This window comes from Oreochromis aureus, linkage group 20 (assembly GCF_013358895.1).
Source record: "Oreochromis aureus strain Israel breed Guangdong linkage group 20, ZZ_aureus, whole genome shotgun sequence".
NCBI classification, from domain to species: Eukaryota; Metazoa; Chordata; class Actinopteri; order Cichliformes; family Cichlidae; genus Oreochromis; species Oreochromis aureus.
This window is the reverse complement of record NC_052961.1, coordinates 25,635,463-25,662,803: the sequence shown is the minus strand read 5'-3', so window position 1 is coordinate 25,662,803 and position 27,341 is coordinate 25,635,463. Positions and strand designations below refer to the sequence as shown.

The 27,341-nt window shown below is 40.9% G+C and overlaps 3 protein-coding genes and 1 long non-coding RNA gene across 18 annotated transcripts; 3 read left to right on the top strand and 1 right to left on the bottom strand.

Moving 5' to 3' along the window:
* Positions 1 to 43: 43 nt before the first annotated feature.
* wdr6 (WD repeat domain 6) lies at positions 44 to 7,055 on the top strand. Of its 4 annotated transcripts, none has more exons than XM_031745393.2 (7): positions 44 to 171; positions 449 to 600; positions 876 to 1,010; positions 1,313 to 4,061; positions 4,270 to 4,347; positions 5,141 to 5,257; positions 5,486 to 7,054. In XM_031745393.2, the coding sequence occupies exons 2-7, from the start codon at positions 531 to 533 to the stop codon at positions 6,435 to 6,437; spliced, it is 4,101 nt and encodes a 1,366-aa protein (XP_031601253.1). In that variant the 5' UTR covers positions 44 to 171; positions 449 to 530; the 3' UTR covers positions 6,438 to 7,054. The 4 variants fall into 4 exon arrangements, with proteins under 4 accessions (XP_031601253.1, XP_039460295.1, XP_039460293.1 ...); XM_039604361.1 differs by having other exon boundaries at positions 48 to 94; positions 5,486 to 7,055; XM_039604359.1 differs by lacking the exon at positions 44 to 171 and adding an exon at positions 180 to 294 and having other exon boundaries at positions 5,486 to 7,055.
* A 981-nt stretch (positions 7,056 to 8,036) lies between these two features.
* On the top strand, positions 8,037 to 13,106 carry LOC120435236 (AF4/FMR2 family member 1). Of its 3 annotated transcripts, none has more exons than XM_039604370.1 (5): positions 8,037 to 8,153; positions 8,463 to 8,649; positions 10,322 to 10,388; positions 11,446 to 11,820; positions 12,479 to 13,106. In XM_039604370.1, exons 3-5 carry the CDS (start codon positions 10,337 to 10,339, stop codon positions 12,694 to 12,696), a joined length of 645 nt encoding a protein of 214 aa, XP_039460304.1. In that variant the 5' UTR covers positions 8,037 to 8,153; positions 8,463 to 8,649; positions 10,322 to 10,336; the 3' UTR covers positions 12,697 to 13,106. The 3 variants fall into 3 exon arrangements, with proteins under 3 accessions (XP_039460304.1, XP_039460302.1, XP_039460303.1); XM_039604368.1 differs by lacking the exon at positions 8,037 to 8,153 and adding an exon at positions 8,187 to 8,291; XM_039604369.1 differs by lacking the exon at positions 8,037 to 8,153 and having other exon boundaries at positions 8,242 to 8,649.
* A 223-nt stretch (positions 13,107 to 13,329) lies between these two features.
* Positions 13,330 to 26,284, top strand: LOC116324693 (solute carrier family 26 member 6-like). 10 transcript variants are annotated; one of them, XM_039604362.1, is made up of 19 exons: positions 13,330 to 13,479; positions 13,684 to 13,829; positions 13,927 to 14,066; positions 14,830 to 14,940; positions 15,241 to 15,380; positions 15,551 to 15,715; positions 16,446 to 16,598; positions 17,272 to 17,354; positions 17,926 to 18,073; positions 18,573 to 18,686; positions 18,838 to 18,915; positions 19,323 to 19,418; positions 19,526 to 19,632; positions 19,902 to 19,971; positions 21,715 to 21,804; positions 23,119 to 23,280; positions 24,323 to 24,377; positions 24,767 to 24,902; positions 26,083 to 26,284. In XM_039604362.1, exons 2-19 carry the CDS (start codon positions 13,684 to 13,686, stop codon positions 26,129 to 26,131), a joined length of 2,043 nt encoding a protein of 680 aa, XP_039460296.1. In that variant the 5' UTR covers positions 13,330 to 13,479; the 3' UTR covers positions 26,132 to 26,284. The 10 variants fall into 10 exon arrangements, 9 of the variants coding, with proteins under 9 accessions (XP_039460296.1, XP_031601258.1, XP_039460297.1 ...); XM_031745398.2 differs by having other exon boundaries at positions 13,366 to 13,479; positions 13,675 to 13,829; XM_039604363.1 differs by having other exon boundaries at positions 13,463 to 13,590.
* Positions 13,538 to 13,984, bottom strand: LOC120435237. The gene is made up of 2 exons (XR_005609596.1): positions 13,861 to 13,984; positions 13,538 to 13,779 (listed from the first exon to the last, which is right to left on the bottom strand). It is a non-coding gene; the product is annotated as an uncharacterized LOC120435237 (long non-coding RNA).
* Positions 26,285 to 27,341: the final 1,057 nt, after the last annotated feature.

The following is a 27,341-nucleotide window of genomic DNA, read 5'->3' as shown; positions in this document are numbered from 1 at the left end:
ATTAACCTCCTACTAGCCAATCAGCATTGAGAATGCCAGTAGTCCAGCTTGATTGGTTGAAACCCGGCAAGAACGACTGTACAGAAACACATGGGTACCAGACTGCCTTTTGGTGGACGTTAATAATGATCTTATAACGTTTCTGAACACTTTCCTGCATTGGGAGCGTGTGTAAGTAGGCACGCCGCGATATTATTGTTTACCTGTTAAAGTTTTCTGCCGTTGGATATCTTATTCCTTTCCAAATAAGACGAGAAGAACTCCTCCTGTTAGCTTGTTTTGCTAATCATAAGGGTAATGCTCACTCAGCATTGGACTTTAGTAAATACAACAGCAGACTGCACTACCCGGAGTCTCAGCATTCTTTAAAGTACGATTTGTGATTTGTAAGTTAAAACTGCATATCTTCCATTCATAACGGTCTTATTTTTTCGGCTGCTCTCTTTAGGGGTCGCCACAGCGGGTCATCTGTCTGTATCGCACCGTATCCCTGTCATGTGCCTTTGGTGACCGCAGTTAATCATTAAGTGATGGAGACGGTGGCCCTGGTTGCTCCAGTTACAGCTTTGGAGTTCCTTCAGGATGCATTTCTAATTAAAGGTTAGTGTTCAACATACAAGATAAGCAAGTGGTTATTCTTGTGATGCACTGCTGTGCTTTAGCCACAGTGCTTCTATATTAACTGCATTTTTGTTACGAGTTCTTTATTGTTAAACTTTAACTTATTCAGAACTTCTTCATTTTGTATCTGTGCCACGTTCTCTTTGTAACTCTGGTTGCTGTAATGGTTGGCTTGAACTTTAGAGTTCCAAATTTTGTTAAGTACTGCACAATACAAACACAGACAAACACACACAACTTTTCTTTTGTGGCAGGTGAGGGTCCGGTCTTGTCGGTGTACAGACTCAAGCCTCGCCCTAAAGCCTGTGCCTCTTTGAGCGTTCTCCATCATTACCGGATTCATGGAATAAGACCCAGAAGGTGGGAAGCTGTGCCATCACGGAGTGCCGGTTAGTATGAGCTGATGCTTTTTGGGGGGTTTTGGTGGGGTTTTTTTGTCTTTTTTTGTTTGATTGTTTTTAGTATATGTTAATATATAGAGAAAATTATTTACAAAGCGATAAGAAAGTGAAAGAGAGGCAAGTCTGGAACCAAGAATTGATTCTCAGCAATGATAAAAGTTAAATTATAAACAATTATTTATTGCGTATTTAAACTTTTTATTCACGTAAAGCCTCTAGCTATTTTTGCTCTAATTTTTCAATTTTAAAACATTTTTAATATACATAATTTTTTTGCTCTTATTCACCAGTACTGAGCACTACAGAGCCAAATGTCTGTGACCTTGCAGTATTTGGAGGCAAAGCTGTGAGGCTTGTAAGGTTCCGCGTGGAGGATGGGGAGCAACTTCGCCTGGAGGTCCTGGGCCCCCTCATGGAGCTACAGGACTGGGCTCTGGATGTCCGCTGGCTCTCTGAAGACAAACAGCCACTGCTGTGTGTGGCTCTTGCTCATAATAGTGCTCTTCTCTTGGATGTCGCAAAAGGAAATGCCCTGGTGCAGCGTTCCTGTCTGGAGGGCTGTTTGCTGTACTCTGCTCTTCTTCTGGTTCATGAATCCTGGGTGGATACTGTCATAGTTGGAGGGACTGTGTTCAATCAGCTGGTTCTCTGGAAGCCCGGAGGAGGAGACAAAAGTAGCAATCCTGAAAACAAGGCTCCAATTGAAAGGCGTCTACTGGGCCACACTGGGGTCATCTTCAGTATCTCTTACCTCCAGGAGAAAGGATATTTAGCTTCAGCCTCTGATGACCGCAGTGTACGGGTGTGGGGTGTTGGCACTTTAGGTGGGCCTGAAGGGAAATGTGGGGACTTGAACCCAGTTTGTTTAAGGATCCTATATGGACATCAGGCCAGGGTGTTCTCAGTCCATCTCTTATCAGGGAATATCTTCAGCGCTGGGGAAGATGGGACCTGTTTAGTCTGGGACTGGGCTGGAAGCGGGAAGGTGGTTCGCACGTTGAAGGGACACCGAGCAGGGGGTGTTCGTGCACTGGCAGTCAGTGAGGGAGAGGAAGCGAGCTGGGTGGCTACAGGAGGGGCGGATGGAGGGGTAAGGTTGTGGCGAGTGGAGGGCAATGAGAAGAAGGTGTGTCTAGAGGAGGAGGCAGTGACAGAGAAACTGACTGACCTGAAATTTCCTGGTCAAGGCCTGCCTAAAGTTGTTTGCTTAGCAGGAGAAGAGGATGGCAGTACAAGCTGGAGTCAGTGTAAGCCTGTAGTTTGCACTGACAAAGGAGTAGTTTACCAGTATAATGTTGGGAAGTGGGAAGTAGTGTGGAATGGGACTCCAGAGTTCCAGTCCTACTGTGTGATGGAAACGATAACTATCACTGTGAAGGAGTCGACAACCAAAGTTGATTTGTGTGCTGTGGGAAACCTCAGTGGGTGCTTACAGATCTTTCCCATGTCTCATCCTCAGTCTGGAATTCTGCTTACATGTGGATCAGGGAAGATCCATACTCTTATTTGGCACAAGGGAAAAGAGTGTGTGTATTTGTTAGCTTCAGGTGCTGAAGGACGTGTCTATCGCTGGTGTGTAGAGACAAAATTCAGTGAAACCTGTTCTTTAGCTCTCAGCATCACTGCTCTACCTTCTTTCCTCCTCCCCTCGTGCGCTAAGCGCTGGCTCACAGCTGCAGTGCGCCTCCAGTGCAGGTCAAGGGAGGTGCTTTGGGTGTGTGGAGACAGGAGAGGATCCCTGCTTCTGTTTCAGGAAAGAGAAAACTCAAAGCAAAGAAAAGGAGATGGTGAGGACACAAATGAAGAATTACTGACAGATGGTAAACAAGGTGACAATGAGGAAAGCGGGTCTGAGGCAGAGGGGAAAGGCAAGATGGAGAATGAAGAAAGCAAAGAGATGCATGACCTGTTGCTGCATCCTCTGAGCTGTCTGTTTGGGGTGCACGGGAAACAAGGTGTAACCTCAGTGTATGAGTACCAAGGCTTGTTCTACAGCACTGGCAGGGACGGCTGTGTTAGAGTTTTCAGAGTGCGTCCATCATCACCAAAGAATCTTGAAGAAAGTAGACAAGATAACACTGCGGAAAAAAGTGAAAAGAATGAAGAAATGCTTCGGCTGGAGGTTCTCAGGGTCCAGCGCGCCTGCAAAGGAATGGAGTGGCTGGAGAGGATTTTAATTCTTGAACCTGAAAAAGAATTGGAGGAGAAGGAGGAGGAAGAGGTCACACAGGAATGTGAAAAGCTGTATAACAAAGAACACCAATTGACAGAACAGGTGGAGGTTAAAGGGGAGGAGGCAGAAGAAGAGCGCTTCAGAGAAGTAGAGAAAGAAGGCAGAGAAGCCAGATTTGTAATTGTCGGCTTTCATGCAGTCCATTTTGTTGTTTGGGATCCGGTGAGGCAGGAGAGACTGTTAGCAGTGCCTTGTGGTGGGGGGCACCGCTCTTGGAGTCTGTGGCCATCCCACAAAGGGATTTGGCTCGGATATGGAGCTTTGGTGTTTATCAAGCAGGGGGCTGTCCTGACTTCACAGCCCCCTGGGGAAGCAATGGGTTGGGATGGGAAGACAGGAAGGGCTGGAGGAACAGGATTGAAAGATGGAGTCCATGGAAGAGGAATTGGGTGTGTATGCAGGCTGGGGAGGATAACAGACTTTGGGAACGGGAATCAGGCAAACCACTGGGAGTTAGTAGTGACAGGTGGAGAGGACACTAGCCTGAGTGTCCTGGCTGTACATCCCTTTTCTGGCAATATTAAAGTTCTTTCAGTTATTACCGACCACATCTCAAGCATCCGCACGGTGACTGCGATTGTTGGCCCAGAGGGAGGGAGTGAAAGCCAGTCAAAGCCTCTCTCTGCTCTGCTCGTGTCAGCCGGTGGGCGGGCTCAAATCCAAGTTTACCGGCTGTTAATTGTTTGGGACGGGCAGAGACTGGCTCCTTCCTGTCAGGTGATCCAGGTAGCCAGTCACCGTTTGGACGAAGAGTGGGAGAGGAGGCGCAACAGACACAAGATGGTGAAAATGGACCCGGAAACAAGGCAAGTTTTTTAAAGTTAGTGTTTAAATAGCCTCTGACCTCCTGTTATTTGTTCTCTGCATATATTTCCTCTTCCTCACAAAAAATCTGCATTCAAAGAAAATCTGCTGTTTTTGTTTTTTTTAGCTGAATATAACTTCAGTGTTTTTGTTTTTTGCATGTAAAAAAAAATGCACCTCTGATTACAGCTCTTGTCTGCGTGTTTTCAGATACATGTCTGCGACAGTGGTGGATGAAGAAGTAAACCGTGTCCTTGTGGCTCTGTCCTGCAGTGACGGGGCTGTCAGGTTGGTATTCATCACAGCAAGGGTTCAGACAGCTGGAATTTTCATTGAAGCTGCAGAAAAGAGAAAATCAGAGCGTCTTCCCATTGAGTTGATGCTCTCAAAAAGTATTATATTCAGTACTGGGGTGATGGTACTGGTGATTATAATAACCATAATAATGAATATAACAGAATCAAAGGCTTTACATTTCATTTATGTGTGTCTGATTGTGTATTGTGGCAATAATGAGCTGCAATCATCAGCTTTTGTATTTCCAAGTATTTTTGCTCAATTTGCCTGTCTGTCGACTGATTGCTGAAACAATGTCAACCAACATATGTACCATGCAGTCACAGACATTAACATATGTGTAGGGAAATATGCATTGATCCTGCAAGATCTTATGTGGTCAGAACATCAGTATAATAACCAGCATTATGAATCTTTACCTAGTTATAGTCCAAAATCCCTTCCTCCCTGACACTTGTTTATTTGGGCTGAACAATGGAGTTTTTGGAGTTTAACATATTATTCTGTAAACATCTTACTCGTATGTTTATTTTGTATTCACATTTAGCCTGGTATTGAATTTAGTCAAGTTATACTGTGGTAAGTTTTAGCATAGATTTTTATTCTTATTTTTCATGTATATTCAGATAATTAAAAGAAAATACGGTGATTAAAAGTCGAGTGGAAAATTAAAGGAACTGTTTTGGTAATCATGTACATGAACCCTGTGTGCTGCTATAATTTCTAATGTTCTCCTTTAATGCTCTTCTCACTGTTTCCTCACCTCCGTTACTGTTTTTTCCAGACTGTTCTCTGTCAATGAAGCAAAAGGTCAAATTGATTTGCTGTGGGAAACATTTTACCATCAGCGCTGTGTACTCAGTGTCGCCACCTGCAGCCTGGAGGATGACAAAGGCAACAGGTTATGACTGTGATTGTTCATCTTTTTTCCTGGGGTGTTATATCATGCTTTACAGAACCAGACCACTGCTTTTGCTGTTTAATCTTTTTAGACTTAAAGTGAAATATTTTTTAAAAAGCTGCTGGCATATTAATACTACAGATGTACAGTATTTAGGAAAGCATGAAGAAAGTAGTTCTTTTTTTTAACACTTAGTTTTATATCTATAACTGTGTGTCTCTCTTGCAGGCATAAGCTGCTGTTCAGCGCTGCGACTGATGGGAAAATCGCAGTGTGGAATTTGACCGACTCTTTGTCCTCATCAACGGATAATTCGAGCGGTGCTGCAACATCACCAGTCCCCTGCCTCGATGTTCCCGCCCACCAGAGTGGGATCAACTCATTGGCTGTTTGGGCAGAAAAACCGGGACAACAACAGGGTAGTTGCCTGGTAACTGTTGCTAGCGGAGGAGATGATGGACAGCTGACTGTGTCCACAATCAGGGTGCAGCACTCAGAAGGTGGGAAAATCGGGAGCCAAGTAGAGTTTTCTCAGATTTCTGAGTCTCAGCCTCTCCTACAAACGCAGCTCCAGTGTCCAGACAGGCTTCAGATTCATCTCCACTCCCAATGCCACATCCCGCTGGCCCATGCTGCCCCTCTAACAGCACTGAAGGTCCTGAGACCAGACCTCTTGGTCTCCACTTCCTCAGATCAGAGGGTTTGCCTTTGGAAGGTCTGCAGTAACAGTATCAGCCACTGTGGGGCACTGTGCTCCCACGTTGCTGATGCTGCAGGGCTCGCAGTCTGGGAAAGTGAGGAAGGAAATCAGAAAGTGAAGATAAGATTTGAGTCTGAGCAGGAAACTGCTGGGAGGCTCAAGAGGGATAAAGAAACAGCTGATGAGAAAAGCGTTAAAGAACTTGTTGAGGTAGAGAGCGAGACAGGTGACCCATTTAGTAAGACTACTGGTGAGAAAGAAGAGACAGCCACAAGTCCAAGAAATCAACCAGAGAATGACTGCGTAGGTAAGCCAGCAAGTGCAGTAAAGCCTGAGACAGGTCTGAGGGAGCGATGGGCGCTCGTCTGCGGTCAGGGCTTCCAGCTACTACGAGTCAGGAATACGGAGATGGATGCAGAGAAAAACGGAGAAAAGGGAAAACTGGACGAGCGAATTAAAGTGACTCTCCAAGAAAAATGATTCTGAATAAAAAGATTAAAGATACTTTTATAAAAACTTCACAAAGAGACATATTTTTTAATTATTTCTCAATTATCTGTCTTAATTGCAGCTGTATACTTTGATGTAAATGTATGTTTCTGGTAATTGTTTAAAGTATTTATCCTCTAGTTTTTGTTTCTTTATTTTTTTGTTACATGAAAATGATAAAAACATATTTATTCCCACTGTAATTAAATGTAAGATTAAAAATGTTCTTTAATCTGTCTTAACTGATTTCAGATAATTTAAAAAGCAAACCATTTATTAATTTCGTAGATGTGAGCAGCTATTTCTTCTCTGGCGTTTCCTTTAAGAAAACACAGAAAGCATTTGCTTTCTATCAAGAGAGAGCATTCACTGCACAAAGAACATTAAAAACCATCTCTGATGTGTTTGTGGCATCTGTGGCCTACTTTAGGGAATAGTACCAAGCTGCACAAAGATGGCTGAAGTGACTGGAGTTATTTTTAATACAGTATGGTGCATCTCATCCAGCCAGGAAATAAAGGCCTTTTTGTTTTTAGATGAAGAGAGTCTTGGGACTTCATTTCTCCACACAGTAAAAACCTCAAAACAGAAATTTGTAGTGTAAATCTAGGCTATCACCTCACATCACCTACTCCCAAGATTCGTCCTCAAGCAAGGTACTTCAATTCAGATTGCTTTATGTTCCCAAAATGTGTCTGTCTAACGTGACGGGCTTAAAGCTTGACATAAAAATGCAAACTGTCAAAATAATTGTCACAGGACCAATTATTTGAGATTAGAAGTCTCAGGAATCTCCTCTGAGACCTGACTAATCTGCAGCAGAGGCTCCCACTTTGTCACGCAGAAACCATGAGGGTTTAAAAAAGTAATTGTAGTTTGAGTCAGTTCATAGTGTCAGCGTGCTGTGTGTTATTGGCTGAAAGCGAGGATTTATATAACTACTCCCGCCTATACTCTGTACATTTGTGTATTTGTTTATAAAATGCAAATGTAGTGCTTTGAGATGAGATGCTAATACTGCTTAAGTGGCACGCTGATATGCGACTGTGTGTGTGTGTGTGTGTGTGTGTGGCATGCAAATGTAGCTGTGGAAGATGCCAAAGAGAATATTCACCTCAAGCATGTTAAATGTCAAAGAGTACAAAAGAGTGTGTGCTTAAGTGTGTGTTGATTCACTGTCACCTGCTTGGAATTTAACTACGAACACAGATGAAGTGCCCACTTGTACTGTGTGTGTGTGTGTGTTTGCTTGTATTCCTGATGTTGTGGGGACATTATAAAGTCAGTCACATGTGGGGACAGGGGGAGGGTGAAAAGCAAGTCCTCCTAATATTATTATTAGATTACTACATTTAAAGGTGAATTCCTGGTTTATTATTAGACCTCCAATAAATTATGGCAAGTCCGTGTAATGTCCTCAGAAGTAATGGAAACAGGACTCTGTGATGATTACTGGTTACCTGACACATGGTCTAAACGCTGGGATTACTGACATTAGCTAAATTAGATTCCAGTGTGTGCACATATCTGGATGCGTACACACTTGGACGGCTGTGTGCAGGTCGGGGCACATGGAGGGGCCGACTGCAGGTGTCCATGAATATTTTAATATTTCAGTCTTGTCTCGTATTGCTTTCTGTTGACCTCCCATCTCACTGCCTGCCACTCACAATGAAAGAAGAAGGAAGAGAGAGGAAGGAGGAAACGGTGAGTAAAAGAGAGGGAGGGTGTTGGAGAAGAGGGACCTGAAAGAGAATGGGGAAGACAGCTTCTTGCACCATTTCCCATAGCTCTCTTTGTGACCACAACTGTCAGTTAGGAAGGAAGAAAAGATGAGGGGCTAGGGTAAGTGAGCGCATGAGTGCCTGCATGGTGAAGGTGGTGGGGGGCTTCTTGCTGCTGGTTTTTGTTGTTTGAGGAGCGAGAGAGGCAGGATTGTAGGATAATACAGGGGTAAAAAAAACAACTATTGAAATGTTTTAAATTTATTTTATGAAAATCTTTTTGTTTGTTTAGTTTTTCGCCTGTGGATTCCAAGCAGGAGAGTGGAAATAATTGATAAAAATCCAGTTTCAGAGATCTTCACAGACTGTTGTGGGGAAGTGTGAGTTGAGAAATTGCCCCTGAGTCTTCTGACCCACTGACCCTGTGTCAGCGTCTGGCTGATTGCAGGAAGGAGGAGTATTTTACATCTATCAGAGAGGTACACACTCTCTCTCCTGGCTTTTCATCACTGTTTCTGATGTTGAGCCATTACTTATTGATGTTTGTACTGTTTTGATTGTTTATTTACTTGTTTTCCCTGTTTATTCCTCAACTTTAATGGGTAATACTAAAATATTATCTGTGTACAGTACCATGCAAAAGTAATGATTACTTTATATTTTTCCCTTCCAAGCCAGCTAACACTTGTAAATTTGTTCTGTCTTTAGGCACTTTGTTACTAGCAGCCTGTGACAGAAGCGCATCATTTTTCATATTTCTTTAGTCAAAGATAACACGGTTAGATGTGTGTGTGTTGGATATAAATTAAACTGTCTGCCTTAATTTTAAGCCAGACACTACAGCTTATATACAGCTCACCTGCCCTTGCTATAAGCTAAAAACGAGCTTATAGTTAGGGCAGGTGACCTGAACCATTCCTTAATTATGATCCTGTAGGCTCAGATTGCTACAGGACCTGCACAGCACTTGACTATTTCTTCTTCTCTCACTTCTTTTTATTTCCCACCTATTTATATACCAATGCAAGATGTCGTTAAACCTGTTTTTCTTTCTCACATTTACAAAGTGCTTGCTTTTAGGGACTCATTTGATTGTTGGGCTTTTCTCTCAAATACTCTGGGCTCTTTAAGCATCTTTAAGAAAAATGTTTTTGTGATTCGGTGCTTTTTCCTTCATTTGAAGGAAGTGGACAAGTAAAGGATGACAGAAGTAATGACAGGCCTAAGGAAGAAAAAAAGCTACAGCAGACAAACAGTATGTGAAAGTCATGTCCCCTAGAAATAGGGGGTAAAAATCCAGCAAATACCTGACACAAGACTTGAGAGATGCATCTGGCCCTTCAGCTGATCCATCTACTGTTCACTGAAGGGCCAGCGCAGGGTCTCAGTGAAGGGTGGCTGTCGAGAAGCCATTCATAAGAAGGGAAACAGGGAGAAAAGGCTGACATATGGCAAATTACAGAAGAATTGGACTTAAAATCAGCCACAACAGGCCTTAGGAATGACTCTCAGTTTGAAAGTTTTGGTTCAAATCATCATCAACATGTACAACATTGAGTCTCTACAGCTATCTGTAAAACCTGGTAGAGCTTCTGTCATGTTGGACTTCAACATTACTGAAGCAGTGTGGGATCATCTTGACAGAAAACAGAACAAAAAGCAGCCAGCGTCCAAAGAAGAGCTTTGAATGTCCTTCAAAAAGCCTGGCCACGTGTACCTGGAGACTGCTTAAATAGATTAGAATAAAGCCTAAGAGAGGCTGTACTGAAGAATAAACGTGGTCATACAAAATATTGACTTTCATCCTTATTAGAATCGTACAAACAGTTTTTGCCTTGTAGTGTGTATTTACATTTATGTTTGCACATTTCAACAAATCACTGCAAATCCTTCTTAATTCCCTAACAAATATAAAGAAATGAGGGCTGGGAGGAGAGCTTTGCACAGTCCTGAATAAATTTGGTGTCAACATGTCTATTAGTCTTAACAATGTTTATCTTTTGTCTTAACCCAAATCCAAAAGTATGGATGGGAATGAAGGGAATTCCATCCAGCAACTGTTTCTTTCTCTAAAAGTGGACTGCCTTGCAGATAGATATAGTGTGATCCCTACAGCTACAAAGATTAAAGAAAATGTATATTTGCTCTCAGGCTCCTGGACTGGTAATGTCACCTGACCGCCTGCCTTCCATTGGTTCATCTGGGACTAAATCAACAGGTAATCAATGAGATTCAAGGACTATATTACTGAAGAGTTAGACAAAATGATCTAAATCACAGCTATTATAATTAATAAGTGTTTTATTTTGTGTAATGTGGTTATTTCTGTGGCAGAGTTTCCCTTTTGACAGCTCAAGCTCTCCAGGAGCAAAATTGATAAAAGTGATGAAATCATACAAGCAGAAACTTTCATGTAACATAAATCCAACTCAAATTGTGTAAACTCTTTATAGACATGTACTGAAGGTTTTCATCACATGACAATATTCTGATTACACTGGTCAGCACTGACTACACTGATTACACTGGTCAGCACTGACTACACTGATTACACTGATTACACTGATTGATTGATTGATTGATTGATTGATTGATTGATTAAATGAGGATTTTGCTTCTGGGACTCTTTAACCTGCACTGTGAAAATGTTCACTTGCTCACCTTGTTTACTTAGTACTTTTGTTGGGGCGACCGTGGCTCAGGGGGTTGGGAAGCGCACCTGTAACTGGAAGGTCGCTGGTTCGATCCCCGGCCTTTCTGTCCTGGTCGTTGTGTCCTTGGGCAAGACACTTTACCCTACTGCCTACTGGTGTTGGCCAGAGGGGCCGATGGCGCGATATGGCAGCCTCGCCTCTGTCAGTCTGCCTCAGGGCAGCTGTGGCTACAACCGTAGCTTGCCTCCACCAGTGTGTGAATGTGAGCGTGAATAAATAATGGCATTGTAAAGTGCTTTGGGTGCCTTGAAAAGCGCTATATAAATCCAATCCATTATTACTTTCCATTTTTATGTCATGATGTTCGAAGTATTGGACAATGAGGATTTCAGCATTTAAGAAATACATTTTCAAGATGAGAATTTCCATACTTTTTTCCAACAAATCAAGGTGACGTCAGCGATAAACATCGGGATAGACTTCATCAAAATATGAAAGTTATGGAAAAATGATATTAGGGAAATCAAATCAGTTCTTGTTTGTGCATCAGTTCCAACTAGAAAAAAGTTTATTGACAAAAAAAAGTTTACCTCTTACCATCTCCACTATTTTTGTTTACAGCCAAGCCAACCCCCTCCTCTCCAGGTCTCCGGCACCCCCACCAGTCCAGTCGCAGAAAGCGTAACAGGCAGCAGAAGACTTCTTTCTCCTCTGACACTCACCCTCATCCAGGACCCTCATCCATCCTCCTCTCAGACGCCACCATGACTCCTTGGGGAGGGCTGGCTCTATCTGAGTCCTCCTTTAACTCAATTCCCAAAATACTTACTCCACGACCCTCTCCACCTCCACCCCCAGCCTCTCCTGTTCCCGAGCAAATACCGTCAGCTACCCCATATCATGGCAGGAGACAGGAAGAAGACAAAGACAGCTCAGGCTCAAGTTTTAACTCTCAAATTCCATCTCCACCTGTGGCAGTCATGCAAAACAGCGCAGGTACGACTGCAAAAAGGGACAGCATTACCGAACAAAACCAGAGGACAATATTACTTTAGCTACACACATAAGGTCCCTGCAGGAACACTTGGTAGTGATTGATACTTAATAGCTGATAGTTAATTTAATGGAGCCTGTAAAATTTAAAAAGAATTAAAATAAGATCACACATACACTTTAGCATATTGTAACTATGCAGTACAATACCAAGAAAAAGTCACCTAACTAATTTACGTTTGGCAGCAGACAGATGATTTTAAAAAATTTGTTTTTCATGATTAATTATTAATGCTAAATGAATCTTTGTGTGGTAACTACACACCCGGTGTTATCACATGTAACACATTAATTATTACCTCTAGTTTCCTTGTAATTAACTATGATAACTTTAGTGCTACATTGTGTGTCTTATAGAAAACACTTGTTACATTACACAAAGCACATAAATAGAGTGAACGCAGCCAAAAATCATGATAACCTAGCTTTGAGTTACAACAGAGGCATCAATTATCAGTTAATCAGACTCATTTAACATGTATCTCCTGTTGATGCTATTGTGATATATAATATTTCATATTATATATATAATAATGTCCTTTAACTGTCTGTGTTTTAATCACTACTGTCCCTGCCCTAACCAGAGCATCTTTCTGCACAGGTGGAGCAGCTAAAGATTTGCAGTTGAGGCGGAGGGTGTTGCCTCAGTGTCGGCTTCCTCGTGCCCCCCGTCTCCCACCGCTTAACCAGGTCACTGACCTCAGTTTCTCTCGGAGCTTCACTTTCTCCTTCTTCGAGCTGCCGCTGCACCAGTCTCCTCGCTGGCGTGCCGAGCGCGTCAAAAACCTCTTATTGCTTTTGAAACAGATACACTATTGAAGACGCAGAGCTGCGTGTTCCTACTGATAGTTCAGATCTGCCTTTCTTGAGTATATTATTGTATTAGTAAAATGTTTATTTTCAAAGTAAGAGTGATGGGTGAGGGATTTTTTTTGGCACAATAGGATAAGAAAATAAGACTGCATGTTATTCTATTCGATCTGTGTTCATTGCTTTTCGAGAGCTGGATTTTCTTTGTTTGATGTTTTCAAATTTATTTTAAAAAATAGTTTCTAAGGGTGTGAGTTCATTACTCTGGTTTTCGGCTCCACAGCGATTTACTAATTTTCCTGTTTTAGATATATATATATGTATATTTATGAAATAAAAACAACTTTACTATCACTCTAGTTGCTCTGTTTTATCAGCTTTCTCTGTTTTAATGGCTTCTGTTTCATACAGATAGACATCAGGTAGATTCTCATTTACTCTCTCTCACCTTATCCCTGCCTACATTTCTCACCCTGTGCTCTCTCTCTCCCTCTCTGTCTCTCTCTCTCACGCACACACACACACACACAAACACACACGTGAGTCTGTGAAAGCTGAGCTTGAATAATGGAGGCATTCAGAGGTACTGAATGAGCTGGTGAATGGGAGGAGAAAGGGGCTGTAAACTAACTGTAATGTCCAGAGTTCAAGGCTCTTTTCCACTTTCCGTGGCTCACATGTGAAAGTGTGTGAAAGCTTGTGTGTGTGTGCGTTACCCTAATACATGCAAACGCTCACTATCACCCAAGTGGTCTCTTTGTAATAATGTGGCTTCTTGCTGGTAGAGATTAAGTAAGTCTTTTTTCATTCACTGCTTTAATTTGTTTAAGTTTTCCTGAAGAAGGGCTTCTTTTCGCTTTTGTCATGTGACTTTATTCACAGATTTGGCACACATGAAAACAGGTCAGCGAGGCACATTAAACAAACACACAGTGTTCAAACACAGGCAGAATGAAACTTCACTGTGCTCTCAGTAATCTTCCACAGTTATTTCAGATGGACAACGTTGAGCAAAATGACCGGCCTCGCTCCAGGCAGCTTGTTCTCGCTGATGCCCTGGACGAAGCACAGCTGGATCTCCTCGGGCAGAGGCTAGAAAAGAAGTCTCTGTCACTTTCGGAGAGGGTAAAGTCACAATGTCGGTGAGTCAAAGGATAATATTTTTGGCCTTACTGCGCTTGACCCAGCCATGTTTATCTGAGGCTCTATAGCTGATAGCTTGTGCGTGTTTTCCTCCAGGTGTTCTGGTTCCAGGATAAAAAGCTTCGTGCTGGAGGTTATTCCCGTCCTGTCATGGCTCCCTCATTACTCCGTCAGACACAACGCCGTCGGAGATCTGGTGTCTGGCATCAGTGTTGGGATCATGCATCTACCACAGGGTGAGGCTACAGCAACAGATAAGGGTTTCATAAAAGTCGTAAAAGAGCCTTGAAGAGTCTGAACTACAATCTGCCACAATACCTTCACTCACAAATGTATAAAGGGTTCATTTTTTTTAAAATTTATCTCATTAAGATTTACAATATGACTTTGACTGATAAAGACCAAAGAACTATAACAATCTTTAACCAACAATAAATTATTAAATCCATCAAACCTTCACGTAGATCTTTGTGGCAAATTTCCAACTTTAGGTCTTCGTACAGGTTTTGATTAAAACGTTAATTTAAGGACTTAAGTGTGCTGTTTTTTTCTTGTGCATTTTAATCCAAATATAACATCTATAACAGCTAATTCACAATCATATTTAAGTTTCTGCATTTTACAGCCTGTAAGTTTAAGGTGTAGTTTGTAGGTGGGAGGTTGTGATGCAGAGAAACAGTGCTTTCAGTGGATAAATATATAAGCCTGGCCACACGTTTTAATTATTTAAAAATGGGAACTGCAACTGCCAATTCTAGAGGTCACAGCACATTGTGAAAGAAAATAATTTAAAAACATATAACGTTGCGTTGCAGCATTACAGACTTCCTGCTACTAGGAAGATCAAGTTCAGTGTTGAGGACAAAGTGTCAAACTGAGCTAAGATTTATGATTTGCTGAATGGTTTAGAATGAGTGTAAATGTGAAAATTGGCACCTATATTATCCACAGATTTATTCAACACTGATTTGCACAGCCGCCTCCTTTATTCTTTTCCAGGTATGGCCAATGCCATGTTGGCAGGAATTCCTCCAGCATTTGGTCTGTACACTTCTCTTTATCCTCTGATCGTCTACTTCATCTTTGGCACTTCCAGACACCTCTCCATCGGTGATTCTTACATTTAACGCTTTTCTGGATTTCCCTACAGTCATTCCATACAGTGACGTTTCCATGAGCACCTCTGAAAATCTCTTAAGAAGTTTTTCTGTTACAAAAAAATCATTTAATCGTTTAAAAAGTATTTTTCTTATTCAATCATTTTACTTGTGAAATTAAAACCTAATACAGTAACCAAAGATACTTCAGGAAAGAGTAAAGTAGTTCTGCTGTTCTGTGTGTGTGTGTGTGTGTGTGTGTGTGTGTGTGTGTGTGTGTGTGTGTGTGTGTCTGTGTGTGTGTGTGTGACAGGTACCTTTGCCGTCCTGTCCATCATGATTGGGACTGTGACAGCTAATGTGGAGTTGCTTAGCGACGGTGATGAAGCAGCTGTTGAAGCAGCCAAAGTAAACGTAACGGTGCAAGTCACCTTCCTTTGTGGCCTAATACAAGTACGCACACACACACACACACACACACACACACACACACACATCCAGAATTGTGATTCTGATATTTTGTAAGCTACCATTCATTTATTTTTAATTAATTAAGACTAGAGTGGCACTCAGTCAAAATGGAAATACTAAACCTTCTTGTGTCTGCGTTTGTGTGTCTTTAGCTCCTTTTGTACCTGCTGCGGGGAGGTGTTGTGTGCCGCTGGCTGTCGGATCCTGTAATCAGAGCCTACACCACAGCAGCCGGCCTGCACATGATCATCGTACAGCTGCCGCTAATGACAGGAGCACCAGTACAGAAACATACTGGACTGCTGGCTTCACCTAGGGTCAGTTGAAACATTGGCAGTATCATGCACAGATTCAGACATGCCACCTTTGAGCTGAAATAAGTAAGCCCAGAAACAAGAAACAGTGGAAAGCATCATCGTTTTTTCTAGATTTTGTGTAAAAAAAAACTCACTGTGATCTTTTTTTATCAGGAATACAGAAATAATCTAATGATACCTCCTAACTGCATGAGCCGTGGCTGTAAATTACTTTCTTTTTCTTTGGCACTACGTGGTGCAAATTAAACTCCTGCAAGGACACATCGTGTCACCTCTACACTGACAGTATTGCACTTCTTAAGTGTCAGGGTGTTTTATCAGCACTTTGCAAGTGGTTGATTTCCTCCAGAGCCACTGAACTGTATGGTTTGATGTGCACTAGAGCACATGAATCTGAAAATGTGAAAACCGTTTAGTTGGGCATTTCAACATGTGAGTATATTCTTTTGGAGCTACCTCAGGTGGCAGGAAATGCAGTTTCCTGCTGCGTTATTAAAGCAGGACCTATAATTTGAAAGTGCAGCTGGGAGGTTTGATCCAACATTTTCCATTTTCACAGTAGTGCTAGTCAGCCACGTCAATGAATGTGAGACGTTTTGGTTCCACCTTCAGAGAGGAAGGGTTTCTCGTGAATTTCGCAAATCATGGGATAACTGTGTGTGTGTGTGTGTGTGTGTGTGTGTGTGTGTGTGTGTGTGTGTGTGTGTGTGTGTGTGTGTGTGTCTTGCAGACTTTCATAGATGTTCTGTATGGAGTGACCAATGTTGTAACAGGAACTCTGTTAGTCTCTACGGTTTCTTTGGTGATACTCATCGGAGGCAAACTGCTGAATGAGCGCTTTAAGAACAAACTGCCTGTCGCCATACCATGGGAGCTTATACTGGTGACACACACACAGACACACACACGCACACACACACAAACGCATAAACAGTAGACTCATGTCCATAAGATGCACCCAGATGGACAGATGCCACGGTGATGAACTGATGAATGACTCATAATTATATAATAATCTGTTTTTAATCTCCAAAGCCACGATTCTCCACATACAGCAAATATGTGCACCTGGACACTGGTTAATCATCATTTTCTTGTCTGATGTGCTGATAAGAATGGAATTTGTTTGTTTTTACTGCTGCTCAGTTCTTCAAGTAATTTAAAGATTTCAATTTAGGATTACTGTAGCATTTTTAATGTAATTACAGCGGTGTAATTACACAGCTATTTAATTTTATAACAAAAAAAGAGAGCAAAAGAGGTAAAAAACTTACTGCATGCAAAAGAACTCTGGACATTTGATCTATTTTTTATGCTTCATGTTTTCAGTTATATAAAATTGTAGATTTGGTAGTGTATTATGGGGGAAAAGCTTTAACACAAAGGCTAGTTTTATCAGTTAATAGATGAGTCTCTGATCATATATCTGTTTATGTCAGTGCGTGCTTGAACCGACCGATTTATCTGATATTAGAATGCAGATTACTTTATATTCTTCTTTTCCAAAGTGAACATTCAGTGCAGAAAATGTCACTTCCACTGCTTTTCTCTCATAGATTGTTCTCAGCACCCTCCTGTCAGTACAGATGGATCTGGCTGGACAGCACAGAGTCCAGGTGGTGGGACACATACCCAGTGGGTCAGTAGAACTGGGTTATTGTTTGTTTGCTTTAGTCATTTAGATTAGCTTTTTTTTTTTTTTTAATCAAATAGTCACGATTGTCAAGCTGGAAATGCCAATATTTTATTCTAACTGTCAAATGTAATATTCCCTCCAAGACAAAAGCAACAAAAAATTCTGAAAAATCCTTTTAGAAAAATGGTCTTAAATGAATCATTTTAATGTGACTCCAGAAAAATGTAATTCTCTCTAACGTAATGTGATTCAAGTGGATTTATGGCAGAAAAAGACATTATGCTGCTTTTATTTACCTATTAGCTTTAATATTATGCCAAGATAACGTCTAAACTGTAGCTCACAAATATTTCTATGAGAAAAAAGTATCAGTTCTTCATGCTTTTGTTGTCATATTGCAAATGTGCTGCTAGCTTTGTCACATTGTACCTGATAGCTTTAAGAAAATGCTGTGTTATGATGAATAATTCACAAGGTAGTCATAATTCTTTAGAATACTGTATATTATAATTTCTTTCCTTTTAATAATATCTTAAGTCAAAGAACCTCTCCTCCTCCTCCTGCTCCTCTCCAGCCTGTCTCCCCCAGCTCTTCCCTCCTTGTCTCAGTCCAGAGAGCTTTTCATTCCAGCTCTGTCCTTGGCTTTGATTGGCTTCAGCTTCCTCTCAGCCATGGGCTCAATGTTTGCCAACAAACATGGCTACCGTGTGGACCCGAGTCAGGTACATTCACCCCAATAACAGTTTAACTCAGATCAGAAAATACATACTCTGTTATTTATTTCAATATTGTGCAGATAAACTGAGAGAAGTAAAGGTAATTAAAGGTGTTTTAATGAAACTGCACTTCCAGTGCTTTCTGGAGATTAAAGTGGTGTCCCCTGATTTCTGCAAATGTAGGCACACTTGCTTAACCTCAGTGATGAGGCAAGCTTTGATTCCCTTCAAACCCTTTTTTTTGAAGGCATAATCTTCTTTACCATTCACTGCAACTACTTCCTTTTTGAGCCTCATTGTTAAATCTGCTGTAGAGACGACTGAGAGTAAGTCAGAGTTTTCTGTCCGTGCATCCCAGTGCAGGGCAGACATGAAGAGTAGGGTCTGGTTGGGTGATGTACTGTAGATACAGAACATGTGGAAATCAAATATAAGTGATAAATGTGATGTAGCTAGTCATTTAGTCATTTAAAGATGTGGACTCAGCTGCATGCCCCTGCCTCAGGACCTGCTGGCCCTGGGTCTATGTAACACCATAGGAGGGATGTTTCAGTGCTTTGCTGTCAGCTGCTCCTTTTCTCGCAGCACGGTCCAGGAAAGCATTGGCGTCAAAACACAGGTCAGTTATCTATTTCAGAAGTCCTGCTCCCTTCAGCTAACCACATTTTTAATCAGGCTAAAAGAGCACCTACTAAATCTTTATGAGTCTCATAACGTGCTGTAAGTCATTTTCTTCTTTGTTTGCGGTGTTCTTTTGTTCATATTCTTAGATGGCTGGTCTGGTGTCAGCTCTGTTGATTCTGACAGTCTTGTTGGAGATTGGTTATCTCTTTGAGCAGCTGCCAAAGGTAAAGCGAATCTAACATAACAGGTGTTATTAATGTTTATTATACAAGTTATTACAGCTAGAGTTCAAATCACCAGACTCTCACCCATGGCAGTCACATTTTCCAGACAGCAACAGAGAGATGGAATATTTAAAGTTTTTAGTATTATTTTGATGATAAGTAAGAACTTCTTTCTGACAAGTTTACACGTGATTACTGGACATGAAATGAGATGAGTCAATGTCTCGTAACGCTAAGAGAATGAGACAATGAAGCAATCCACTGTTGTTGTAATGGAAACAAATGCCGCAGAAGTTTGTGTTTGCAGTTCTGCAGACACCTTTACTTTCCCTAAAGCATGGAAACGATCGCCAGGGTGATTCACGTGTCTAAGCCAATGTTGGGTAATGGTTTGCTGTGTGTACCAGGCAGTGCTGGCAGTGATTATCGTGGTGAACCTTCAGGGCATACTGGCTCAGTTCAGAGATGTGCGTCTGCTCTGGAAGTCTGACAGATTAGACCTGGTGGGCTTGGCACACACACATCATTAATCATAGCATAGACACAGCTACAAACACCATTCCGGGACTGATCCAGGAATTTTCCCTCTCCTCTCCCTGCGTTCCTTTAGCTCGTGTGGATAGTGTCACTGACTTCCACCTTCATTTTTAACCTGGATCTGGGTCTGGCTGTGGCTGTCGTCTTCTCTCTGGTCACACTCCTTTACAGGACACAACAGTCAGTGAATGTGATTTTACAAACCTTACATGGAGCATTTTGGACCAAAAGAAAAAAAATCATCACAGTATTTATTTTGGAGTGAAAATCCGAAAGGCCCTCCAAACATTTATTATGTTTTCACAAAGTCATTGCTTCACATACTTTTATACGGTTTAAAAGGTTTGACTGTCTGTTTCCCTCCCCCCTCAGGACTCAGGACGACTTATGCACTCATCAGTATTCCCCTCTGTCTCTCTCACGCTTTTCATCTTGTCCTCATCTTCCAGCTCCACCACCCTTGTTTTGGGTCACATTCCTGGTACAGACTGTTACAGAGATGTGGAGCTCTACCTTGAGGTAAACTTCAGAAAAATATAAATCCATCTCACAACAACAAAAAGAAGAAATAATCAGAAAATCATTCAAACACAACCCCAGTACAGTCCCTGTTCTGTTTTGTTACAGTTTTAGCTTTTCCAAGTGACTATAAACGTTGAGAACATGACTGTCGTTGATCTAAAGAAGAGATTCGTTGAAATTCTTATAAGGTCAGAGTATAAATAAGGTTTCACTACACAGCTGCAGAACTGGCTCTGAATTTAAACTCTCTTCAGACTTCTTACTACACTTTAATTTTGGGTTTCTCCTCCTTCAGCATCTCTCTGTGATTTAAGCCCATTTCCATGATCAGGTTCAGTTTTACACACTCTTTATATTTGCTCCTTAAGGCGAAGTACTCCTCGTGTCCAGATGTGTAAAATATGGGGTTAATAATCCAGTCGTTCATAATTGGGTCATAGGCTATTAATATGCGAAGAGCTACAACGATTTATTGATTGGCAGAGATGAATCACGCTGACATTACATGACTCCTGATGATCCTGGCTGGCTGCAGTCTGTGAGCTAGCGTATGTAAAGTGGTATCAGTATGAAAGCCAGTCAATTATGAATTCTCCACAGCTTGTTTTGTATCTGCACATCAATCTTTCAGACAGCGGCTGGTGTGCAAATTAGCATAAACACAGCAACATCAATGTCAGCGTGAAAGACTTTTTGTAGATTTTTTTGACATAATGGAAAAGCCGTTGGGAAATATGTAGACATATTTAAGCTGGAATATTTCAGTAGCTGTGTATGCATGCATCACAGCTATTAAATCCCTTTGCCCTCATCAAACCGAATTTCCGTTGTTTATGTTGATGATATAAAGTACTAAACCCCCCACTGTGTAAACTGACACCCAATAACAAACCACGTTTTCTTCCTCAGGTCAGATTTTATTAAGTGAAACTGTCACAGAGCCAAAACCTACTAAAAATATATCCCAGGCTGAAACCTACCATCTGTCACACATCAAAATACCAAACTGCAACCCAAGGCAATCTGTCTGGGCACAGAGCATCAGTGACTTCCTCTCAACTTCTCACTCTCTGTTCCCTCCACTCGATTCTCTCCTCAGTCTGTTACTCTGGTGGCTGCTGCACACCTCCCCTCTGTGTATATTCTTCATCTTACATCATAGATGCTGTGGTACTGTATACAGTGGATTTCCCTGTAGAAGACCCTCCATGAATCACCGATTCCCCAACAAAAGATCCAGATTAGCTAATAAAAAAGAACCCATGTCTCTGAAGTCTAAATACAAACAGCCATTTTCTTACTCTTTAACTTAGCAGTTAGCAGTTGAGTCTCAGGGTCATGTTTTATTTTAGCAATAAGAAACAGCCTTTTTTTTCTATAGCTATATAAACAGTTTGCCCCTAAATGAAGAAGAATTTAAGTCTTTATGTGTATAGATATTTAATGGTAACAATAATGAATATTAAGTCTGTCCATACATCTGCTGAAAAAGGCAAAATATAACAGCAAAATAGAGAACATATACAAATACCTTCATCAATATCTAGTAGCATCATTTTTTAATGAACAGAGGAGATGGCACAGGTGTTACCCTACCATACCGCGCACATCTGTTTTTCTAATGTCCCTTAAAGTGAGTGCACCAGACTTTTGCTGCAAGTACTGCCCGTGTGTGACTACAGTAACCTGTTACACTGTGGATGCTGTCCACTGTTAAATGCATCTCTGTTTTTTTAACAGGCGAGGCAAATTCCAGGTGTGACGATACTCACATGTTCCAGTCCACTTTACTTTGCCAACTGTGAACTGGTGTTCACAAAGATCAGACAGGTGCCAATACACATACACACACACACATTCATATGCACATGCACACACACACACACACACACACATACGTATGCACGCACACATTGATCTCGTAGAGCTCTGTCCTGATATGTAACTATTAATCTTGAATCTTCAACCTAATGATAATCAAATATTAAGTCTTTATACTTTCATTTAGTTGACATTATGGGGATTTATTTTCCCCATAGTGCAACTCTGTAAACAGAGTTTATAGACAGTCTGTGACAGTAAAACAAAAACAAATAAAAAACTTATGAGTTAGAGATATGCTTCTTTGATAAGAAGAATGAATGAATCCTTATGAATGGTTATTTTTCTCTATCTCTTTGTAAGTTAGTAAGTAGGCATAAACTTTGTTACACATATTTAACTGCTTTTTAACATAAAACTCTAATCAGCCAATCACATAGCAGTAGCTCAGAGACAGGTGATTTAGGTGACTTTGAACGTGGGATGATTGCTGGACCCAGACAGGCTGGACTGAGAATTTCACAAACTGCTGATCTACTGCCATTTCTCACATGACCATCTCTACAGTTTGCAAAGAATGGGATGAAAGAGAGAAAATATCCTGTGAGCAGCAGTTCTAAAGGAAAAATGCCTTTTTCATGTCAGAGGTCAGAGGAAAATGACTAGACATGGTAGACATGGCAACAGAAAAGCAACATTAACTCAAATAACCACAAGCTACACCCATGAAGAGCTCTGAACACATGTGTCAAAGCAAACGAACTGCAGCACCACAGGACCCACACTGAGTACCACTCCTGTCAGCTAAAGACAAAAAACGGAAGCTGCAATTTGGCAAAACTGGACAGTAGAAAATTGGAAAACTGTACCCTCATCTGATGAGTTTTGATTTCTGCTGCAACGTTCAGGTGGGAGGGTTGACTCCATCCTTGGCTCCATCCTACCTTGTATCAACAATTCACTGTATTCAAATGATCTCCATGGTCACCAGATCCCATAGCGCACCTTTTGAGACTCACATTAAGGATGTGCAGCCGACAAATCTGCCGCAACTGTGTGATGCTGGCACGTCAGCGTGGGACCAAAATCTCTGAGGAATGTTTCCAGAACCTGAATCGGTGAAAATGTCCAGTGAGTGTAACTCTGAGTTTCATCGCAAGCCACATGCATTATGCAATGTGCTTGTGTGTGTGTGGATTTGTGCACCAGATTTGATCCCCCTAGTTGAAATAGAAAAATCTCAAAAGCATGTTTGAAGCACTGAAATGTAAATTTTTCACTTGTAACTTTTCCTCTTCGCTTCTTTCCTCTTGCAACCTGGAGACGGTGAATCATGGTCAGAAGGAAAACTCAGCTGGAGTTCACATCGCTGCTTCTTCGGTTTCTTCCCCCCCAGCGCAGACACACATGCACACCTACTGCTTGGTTCTGGATCTCAGCTCTGTTACCTTCATGGACTCTGTGGCCATGACGGCACTTTGCAAGGTGAGGAGAGAAGTGCAGCGTGAATGCAGCTCATGCACTTCTATGAAGTTTCATGTTGAATAAATTACGTTACTTTAAACATGGAAGAAATCATTTATTTGTTTGATATATTTACATTTATTCTAAACAGTCTGAAGGGAACTTATCCTGTGAGGCACTGTCATAGTGGGCAGTATTGTAGGTTTTTTATTTGTTCTCTGAAGAAAACTTCTCTTTCCACTATCACCCGGAAAAAAAAATTACTGAATAAAATCTATAGTAGCCAGTAACATGCTATGAATAATGCTTATGCTAATGTAAATGGATAAGATGCTAAATAATGACAAGATAATTAAAATCTACAAGACTCCAGGTCAAGTAGGGTGCAGATATATTTTTCTGAGACAATATTTCTAACTTCCTGAAATTTATTTTTCATGTTATAAAGTAAAGTGAAACATTTTTTTGCAGCTTGACTCATTTTACAGGTTTTTTGTGTATGATGGAACAGATCAGTGTTGTGTCAGCAGCAAATGTGAAGAATGTGTTGGAAACTACAACAGACTGAAGCTGAATGAACAAAATAATGACATTTTCTTTCTCACTAAGCTAAAGCTTTTCTTTACCTACAACGTTTTGTCACCTTTGTCACAGATAAGACAGAAAATATAGTTTAGAGAAATATTCAGTCAGTTGTTTTACGTCAATATCACTAAAAATAAATTCAGCTTTAGAAATTGGATCACCAAACAGATGTATTCACTAACTTCTCAAGGCTTCAGGAGGGAAAAAAGAGCTGTCAGCCTGATATCTCTTTGCTGATCAAAGATATTAGTAAGAAATGATTACGTAACAAAAGGCCAGTGTACTGATCGTGTGTGAGATAAAAAACACACACGATTAACGTCACATGTGTGCATGTTGACGCAGAGCTTTTGCGTAATTCTTATCTAATGGATAAGAAGAAAAGTATTTGTCACACTATGTACTCATGTGCTTTTATATGATATTGGTAATGTTTATATGGTCACAAGATCCCTGTGTTTGTGTGTGTATTCACCAGGTTGTAGAAGTCTTGGACATCCAGGGTGTCGGTGTTTTTCTGGCAGCTTGCCCAGGTCAGCCTCATGTTTCATGCGCTCTTACTGTATCTCCCACAGAGTGACTTATCTTCTATTTCTCTCTCACACACTCATTCACGCACACACCCACACACACACCCTCCGTTTCTCTTGGGTTTGGCTGTTACTGTTTCCGCAGGTCAGTTTCTCACAACCCATCCCATACTGGAGCTTTGCTTCAAGCTTCTTTTTCTTTTATTTTGAACTTCATGTAGCTGCCACATTTTCTTTTCTGTAGGAGCTTTTTCTGTATATCAGTCCACACACGTCAGGTTGAAATTGTGTCTTTCTAATGAGACATGGTTGTGTAGAAGCATTTTCCATATGATTAACATCAATAAATATTTCAAAATACACTGTAAATTCTGTATTTCTAATTCTCTCAGCATGTTTACAGAGAAAGTTTTATCCCAGCTCCAGACACAGGGCTGTATACCAGACAGCCTGCCCCTCTCCTGTCTCTTTCCATCGGTCCATCATGCCGTCCAGCACTGCCTCACCATCCTGCCCAGGTCTCTGGAGGTACGCACCATATATATATATATAGTTAAAATATCAATACTACAGTCTAAATATCAGGAGAGAAAGTCAAGTTTGTCAGATTTGTAGTGTACAAGTTATTTATTAATGCCATTTGCATTACAATTAGCTAATTTCTACAATTCTCTTTTGGGCAATCTCAGTCTTGTTTTTTTGTTGTTGTTGTTGTTTTTTGTCTGTAGTTCAGTTTTTTATATCTTATTTTGTTACTGTTGTATATAAAATTTTGCACTATCTTACATATTAACGTCATCAGTATGAGTCTGTGGTGCTTTTTTTTTTATCTATCTATCTATCTATCTATCTATCTATCTATCTATCTATCTATCTATCTATCTATCTATCTATCTATCTATCTATCTATCTATCTATCTATCTATCTATCTATCTATCTATCTATATTTTAGTTTTAAATATGTGTTTTGTTGAGCAGCAGGTTTTCTGCTGTGTTTGTGTAGCCACATCAAACATGTAACTGTTTACAGCTCCTCTGTACTGTACTACTGCATCTGTGAAACTGACTCACTCACTTGAGAGTGTAGTCAGTACAGGCTGAAAAATACTAAGTGTGAAAATGCAAATTGAAAAAAGAAAAGACAAGAAAAAAAAAATCAGGGGCTGTAGTTAGTAAGAGGTGACCTTAGCAGACTGTAGGCTGGTACAGTGTCTCTGATTGAGGCGGGAGGACTGAAGCTGTGTTACCTGGATTTGCATGTGAGTCTTTTCAGTTGCATTTTAGATAATGTATGAAGGTGGTTGGATCTCACTGACAAGAGGAGACAGTGTGGATCACAAAATATTATTTCTGTGTCCGAAAACTCCCCTTTGCTCATTCAATCATTTCTCCCAATATAAAATTAAAATGCTTAGTCATAGTTACCAGTAAACTGAGATTTCGGACACTTATTGTCACTTTGTGCAGTCACAGCTCTTGGGAGACTTGTATGCGTGTTGTGAACACTATGTTTGTTTTGTTCTGTTGTGGGGATTTTTACACGCTCACTACTGAACTGTAAATCTGGTGAATTGATTTTTTGCTGCACTGGTTTTCTTTCCTTTAAATTGCTTGTTTAAACTCCAATCTGCTATTGTGTGCTTTTGTGTCAAATAGCATTTTAACATATTTAAGGTTTTTCTCTGTTTATTCTTTGTTTCTAATCAGGAAATCAACTCGGGTACAAGCGTTTGTTAAAACGACAAAGGGACAATAATCCTGCATAAAGCAGACCCCAAACCAACACCTGAGCTGGACGGCGTCCATTTATTTTGACAGAATGCTCTTTTTCATTTGCATGTTGCACAGTTTGTCTTTTCTCCGTCTTTGCTTTTTTGTATTTCAACAAATAAATGTAATAACAAATGTATTCTCCATTTTATGCTGTTATTGAACATTAGGAAATATTGCTGATTTTTAAGACAGAGTGAAAAGTTTGAATCTCCTGGTTTTGAGCCTAGTACACCTGCTGCTCCTCAGCACTATCTGTCACACCAGAAAGGACTCAAACCCACACATCCTGGCTTTGAAGGCAAGCGTCTTATCCATTAAGCTGTTGAGACTTTAGCAGAATGCCTGATGACAATGCAGACACAGAGCACCGATGGGCTTATTCATTAACTGAGGCAACAGTGTTCTTAAATAACCTAATGCAATATAGAGTAACCCATAAAGATATAAGAGCTTTGAATGTGATGCACAGTCTTCAGAATGACAGCATGCCTATAGCCGCACAATAACACAAACGTGCACCTGCACTCTTAAAGCTACATGCAGTATGATGGGAGTTCTTTTTATTATTATTCATGATCACAATCTCAGTCTGTCATTGCAACCTGAACTTTGTACATATCAATTAGGGAAAGAGACATTGTTGGATTGGTGTAGATAACAGGGATTTTTTTATTAGGCACACCTTACTAGTATCAGGCTGTTTCCCGGTCTGCCTTCAGAACTGCTTTAATAGATTCAACAGTGTGCTGGAAACACTCCTCAGAAGTTGTGGTTGATGTGATGGCATCACACAGGTGCTACAGATTCATCAGCTGAGAATCTATTGTTACATCACATTTCAGTGGTGCTCTATTGCAGAGGTGGCCAACTCCAGGCCTCGAGAGCCGGTGTCCTGCAGGTTTTAGACCTCACCCTGGGTCAACACACCTGAATCAGATGATTAGTTCATTACCAGGCCTCTGGAGAACTTCAAGACATGTTGAGGAGGTAATTTAGCCATTCAAATCAGCTGTGATGGATCAAGGACACATCTAAAACCTGCAGGAAACGGGTTCTCGAGGCCTGCAGTTGGCCACCCTTGCTCTAAAGAATTGAGATCTGGTCACTATGAACTCACTTTCACTGTGAACTCCACATTGAGATGATGTGAAATGTTTGTTTGTTGCTCTTGTCACAAACAGCCATCAGAAGAT